A 6,000-nucleotide genomic window follows, 5' to 3' on the forward strand; every position below is an offset into this window, starting at 1 on the left:
TTTTATAGGTGCTATTTTTCAAAGCAGTACTGACAGCACTCGAAGTTATTAAATTGCTGAATCAAAAGATGGACCTGCAGTCGCATTTATGAACTGATGGAATAGCCGGGGCTGCGCTGCGCCGAGGTGAAATGGTGGTGGCGTTGAGCTTCGTCACAGCCCTGGTGACAGCAGTACTCACCCACATAGTTTCCTTGAATGGTCTGAAAGTAGCTTAACCCACCTCTGGATTCAAATAAACTCAGTGAGTAGTTCAGAATAGCATAATTACCAGTGCTGCAAGAGACTCAGAGGATAATTCTACACCCAAGAGACTTTCTGTCCAATTGCAGAGTAAAGAATAGACTTGCTTAGACTCAGACATGTAGCGTCCTTCAGCGTCTACCTAAGAACGGGATGTGTGTGCTTTTTTCTATGGCAGTTTCTCCTTTTCCTTAGTGCCACCCTGCCCTCTTGTGCAGGTAATGGAGGAGGGGCTTGATAGTTGACTTCTTTGTTTTTTGTATCCAGAGTCCTTATTTCCTTTTTTTTTTTTTTCTCAAATACTGAATTAGACTGAAATGACCTTGAATTAGAGAATGGACAGAAACACAATGGACCAAGTTCAGAGTTTAAGGAAGGCAAGAAGATTGTATCCTCAGTAGGAAAGTAGGGTGTAGGCAAGAAATTGCAAGTGTATGGGAAGAAGAACTTGGCAAGCCCAGTGGACAAAAATCTAGGGCCCTGGTGGGTGGCAGACTGACCACGGGTCAGCAGGAGCATGCGGGTGTAAGCTCAGGCTCAAGCCCGAGTCCAGGATCTCGTGGAATGTGCGCCTTTTATCAGACCCTTGTGTTCACACAGAGAGCCCAATTCTGACTCCTCCCAGGAGAGGGAATTAGGGGGAATTAAAATTCAGAAGATAACCACCCTGGGATTAGGCTAAAGCCTGTAGGCAGTAATTCCCCCTTTTCTTTCTGAGATCTGTAAATTTTAACTAAGCTTATCGCCCAAACAGTCACCCTACCTGGGGCATGGCCCTGCCCCCTGGGTGGGTGCAGGGAGGCTTTCTCTTTTGTAGAGCAGGGCACTGGGGAAAAGGGAAGAAAGAAAGGATCTCTGCCTCAGGCCGATACCTTTAAATGGAGCTGAGGACCTGGAAATCAAGTCCCTCAGAACTCTCCAGGTGCCCCCCCAATCTTGGAAAGTTTTCCTGCACCCCAAGGGGCATGAGTACCCCAGCTTGACATCTGCCACCAAGGCACGCAGTAATGCTCAGCAAGCGCTGGCTAATCCGAGTCCTGAAGGGGCAGGCAGCCGGATTTAGTAGGCCCCACTCTCCACCTTGGCTTGGGGGCGGGGGCGAGCGGAGGTTGACAGCAGAAAACCGAGGCAGGCTGGTTAGGTACAAGCGAGCCGGCATCCTGGTCGTGGTGGACTTGCTTCTGGAAGGTTTCACGGCTCTAAGACAGGATGGTTGGCTGCTGCGGCAGAGGGCACTCCTCAGTGAATAAACAGTCCTGGTTGAAGCGATAATTAGAAAACTGATAGAGAATTTTGGATTTAAAAAAAGTAAATAGGGACTGTGCAAGAGTCAACTTTGTTTTATGAAAGCAAAGCCTTAATATTGTTATTAAAAGCCACCTGGCTCAGAGACGGTGCTGAGGAGCCAGGTGTGCCCCACCCCTGCCAAGCACACCCGCCTTCGCCCGCCTCGCCTCTGCCCTGTTCCCTGCCTGCTCGCTCCTTCCCGACCTCCCCTTGCCCTGCTCCTGGCCCCTTGAGATGGGTCAGGTGGGCTCGAAGCTCCGAGGCCCTTTCAAATCCCCCTGAATTCCTGGGGAGGGAGCAGCTCCACCCTCCGTGTCCAGTTCACAGGTGAGGGCCGGGAAGGATGCCAGAGGATTTACAATGGAACCAGGGGCCTGGGGAGGGTGGGCGCACGGGGGAGCAGCTGGGCCACTGCCCCCCACCCTCCTCCTGGCCCCTCGTCACCCCATCTCCTTGCTTCTCTTTCCTTTCTTCTTTAAAGATTCATTTATTATTTTCCCCCTTCCCCTCCTCCCGCCCTGCTGTTTTTGCTGTCTGAGTTGTCTTCTCTGCTCATATTCTCTCCTGTAGGATTCTCTGAGATTCAATCCTGGAAACCTGTGATATGGAGAGAGGTTCCCTGTCAGTTGCACCACCTCAGTTCCTGTGCACTTCACCTTGACTCTCCCCTTGTCTCTATTTCCTGATGCGTAATCATCTTGCCACGTGACTCACTCGTGCGGGCACTGACTTGCCATGTGGCATGGGCACTGACCTGTCATAAGCAGGCACTGGCTCACCACGTGGGCACACCCTCTCTTCCTCTTTTCACCAGGAGGCCCGGGGATCGCACCCAGGTCCTCCCATATGGTAGGCGGAAGTTCTGTCACTTGAGCCACTTCTGCTTCCTTGCCTCTTTCCTTTCCAGGCACATGGAGAGCAGGTTAACCATCTCTCTCTAGTGCCTTTATTCTTGCATATTATTCCCATGCCCAAAAAGGCTTATGATATTTTCCAGAACAATCAGTGTTTAGTGTACATTAAGATATTACTTTTACAATCATTAATTTCATCCTCTGTTGAAATTCTAAAATAGCTGCATTCATTTTATTTTCCTGCTTGAAAACATTCAGCAGGTTACCTCCCTACAGCCCAGAGTGCCCGTGCCTTGGTGGTGTGGGCCCTTGAACACCTGGCCTGAGGTAAGCTCGCCATCCTCCTGAAGGCCGGCGCCGCCAGCCCCAGCCGAGGGCCCCTGCTTCCCCCGCCCACCGCCCTGCCCTGCTTCTGCTTCTGTCCAGAAGCTCGCTCCTGCCTGAGGCCTGGCTCTTCCGGTCCTCCAAGCCAGGGCGAAGTATTGTTTGTCCAGCAGGTCTCTCCTGAGCACTTCCTGGTGCTTGGTGATGGCAGTGGGCATCCCGCTACCTGGTCCAGTTGAAGGTTTCCTCTGCATCTCAGACACCTTGCAAAACTCCCAGCTAGCAGAGCACACAGGGCAGAGCGCTCGCTCTCAGCCCTGCTTCTGCGCCTCAGGCCTGCCTGCTCAGCCCGGAGCAGCCATGCTTGTGCTCCCAGCGCCAGGCCCAATCCAGGCACCGTTCGCACGCAGGACTGCCCACGGCCCCAGGCGGCGGGCTGCCCTTCACCACTGGTACCTGGGTGCCGGGCGCCCTGCAGACACATGCTGTTGTTCATTGAAGGCATGTGGTTTTTTAATTTAATATACGAGACCTCCATACCTTTTTTTAAAATAAATATATGTTATCTGTAGTATTTGGCCTCTAGGAGAGGCGCGGTTGACTCCTGATGAGGTTCAGGTACTACAGTGATGGAACATCCTGTCAGGAAGGTGGGGGCAGCTGCCTGGGCCCTTCCGCGGGGCTGGAACAGCACCCGGCCGGAGCAGAGTGGTGTCTGCAGTCACACCAGCCGTCTGCACCTCCCTCGGACATCCCGCCTGTAGACACGTCACCCCTGGGCCACCTGGAGAGCCGTGGGAGCATGTGGGCTCACGAGGAGGGTCCCCGCCAGCCCACCCCCCCTGCTGCAGGCAGTCCTGCCCAGCGCAGAGGCTGCAGGTCGAGTCGAGGCTCTAACCGGTCGCTGTCTCCCTTAGGCATTGTCTCCAAGTCCTACGAGTGCCGGCTGCGGGGCCAAGGGGCCGCCTTCGTGGAGACCGACAGCCCCTTCACCGCGGCCGCCCTGGCCGAGGAGCCGCCCTCCAAGGACCAGTCCCCCCGGGCCAGCCAGAGGCCGGCCCCACCTGCCGAGCAGGTGCAGCAGGTCATCATCATCCAGGGCTACGACGGGGAGCTGGCCCTCGACGCCTCCATGGAGGAGACGGCGGCCGCCACGCTGCAGACGCTGGCCATGGCCGGCCAGGTGGCAAGGGTGGTGCACATCACCGAGGACGGCCAGGTCGTCTCCACAAGCCAGGGTGGACCCAGTGCAGGCGGCGCGGAGCCGGGGCCGTTCCTGCCAGAGCAGCTGGCCGCTGGGGCCACCCAGGTGGTCGTGGTGGGCAGCTCAGTGGACGGGAACGACGACGAGCCCGGCGCCGTGAGGCAGCAGGTGACCAAACAGGAAGTGCTGGGCCTCTCGGAAGTGGGGCTGCCTCCGCCCGACTCCTCGTCCGCCCTGGACGCGCTGCTGTGCGCGGTCTCCGAGTTAGGGGAGGTGGGCAGGACAGGGCCCGAGGAGAAGAGCAGGCTCAGCCCTGAGGTGCTGCTCCAGCTGCCTGTGCAGGAGGCCCCCCAGGCGCCCGCTGGCCCCGAGGCCCCCGAGGCCCACCTGTTTGCGGATGTCCAGGAGGGCTCGGCAGAGGTGGCGCCCCTGGACGTGCTGACCCAGGTGGTCCGTCCCTCCGCCGTCATCGCCGCGCAGGAGAGGGCGCAGGTGGCCTTCAAGAAGGTGGTGCAGGGTGTGCTCCAGTTCGCCGTGTGCGACCCGGCCGCAGCTGACCAGCTGCTCAAGGAGGGCGTCACGCAGGTCATCGTCAACGAGGAGGGCACCGTGCACATGGTGGCCAGAGAGGGCGCCCACATCCTCATGCAGGAGGCGGGCGCGCCCGGCCTGCGCATGCCAGGGGAGCGTGTGGACCTGGTGGCCTCCGAGGGGGAGATCTCACAGATCATCGTCACCGAAGAGCTGGTGCAGGCCATGGTCCAGGGCGCCCCCGGTCCCTTCCCTGAGGGCGCCACACACTACATCGTGACGGAGCTGCCCCCGGGCGCGCAGGACGCACCCGGCATGTTCGCGCACGCGGTGCTGGAGGCGGCCGAGGCCCAGGAGGCGCTGCAGGCCGGGGCCGCCCTGGACGCGGGGGCCATGGGCGCGGCCGAGCCGCTGGCGAGCATGGTCATCTACACGCAGGGCGCCTCCCCGGCCGCGGCCGTCCTCCGGGGCGCCCGCGAGAGGGACGAGCCGTCCGAGGCCTAGGGCGGCGCCTCCGCCGGCCACGGGCAGTGGCGAGGACCTGGGCCCGCCTTCGTGCTGGACAGGGGCTGTGCGGGTTGGTTGGTTTCCCCACAAGTGTTTTCCCACGGTGGTTATCGAAAGACTGCCCCCCTGGTGGAAAAGCAAGAAAACGGCATCTGTGCTTGGGGCGTGTGTGTCTGGCAGGCAAGCATGTAGCTGTTTTAGCATTTTGTTATATATTTGGTTAAAAACTCAGCTACAATTATTGTCATGAAGTAGTTACCTTCCATTATTTTTATTTTTTTGAATTTTAGGATCAAAGTGTCCCCAGACCAAAGGAAGCCTGTTCGTTTCATGTATAACTTTCCTCTCTTGCAGCATAAAAGGCATCTTTTCACTTAAGCCTAGGGTTACTAAAAGCCTTGAAGTTCATAGTCAACTTCAGTCTGCCTTGGTTATGACAACCCGATGCTTCTAACTTTGACTTAGTTTCATACAATAAACTCTACATATGAAATGTGCATTCTGGAAAATATTGTTCACATCAATATTTTGCTTTTTTAACATTTGTTTGTATCAATATCATTTCTGCAGGATTTATTTGTGATTTATGTCACTATGAAAAATCTGACATTAAACATTAACCAGTAGAAAAACATGACCCTGGAACCATTACTTTGACCAGGATTATCTGTGTTTAGTTGTGGATTTGCTGCAACTGTTGAATCCAAGTTTATGTTCCAATAATTTGTTTCTTGATACAATTGCTCTTCCTTTTCAAAATTGTCAAATAATCCCCTCCCCCAAATGCAAAGGTTGTTTTGTTCTGTTTCTGTTTTTTCAATAAAACTATACCAGTAAGAGAGGTAATGACATTTTATTTCAAGCAGCCAACCAGTGGGCAGCTGTAAGCCAGGGAGCGTGGATTCTCGGGCTGGGCGTTGCCTCGGCTTCCCCTGCCCCCTGCCCGTGTGCTCGTTGCGCGCCTGCAGCCCGCGCCACAGTGCTGTCCTCCGAGCGTGCGGGGCTGGTGGCCAAGCTTCCTGAAGCACGCACGGGGAAAGGCGGGGGGCT

General features: G+C 56.1%; 1 protein-coding gene across 2 annotated transcripts in view; it reads left to right on the top strand.

Annotated features, from left to right (window-relative positions):
* ZNF407 (zinc finger protein 407) overlaps positions 1 to 5,791 on the top strand; it is a 516,959-nt gene extending 511,168 nt beyond the window's left edge. For both annotated transcript variants that reach the window (XM_058277896.2, XM_071208590.1), the window contains one exon: positions 3,626 to 5,791. In XM_058277896.2, the coding sequence (XP_058133879.1) occupies positions 3,626 to 4,947 (1,322 nt within the window). In that variant the 3' untranslated portion in view covers positions 4,948 to 5,791. The remainder of the gene's footprint in view (positions 1 to 3,625) is intronic.
* Positions 5,792 to 6,000: the final 209 nt, after the last annotated feature.

Source organism: Dasypus novemcinctus, chromosome 16 (genome assembly GCF_030445035.2).
Source record: "Dasypus novemcinctus isolate mDasNov1 chromosome 16, mDasNov1.1.hap2, whole genome shotgun sequence".
In the NCBI taxonomy this organism is placed as follows: Eukaryota; Metazoa; Chordata; class Mammalia; order Cingulata; family Dasypodidae; genus Dasypus; species Dasypus novemcinctus.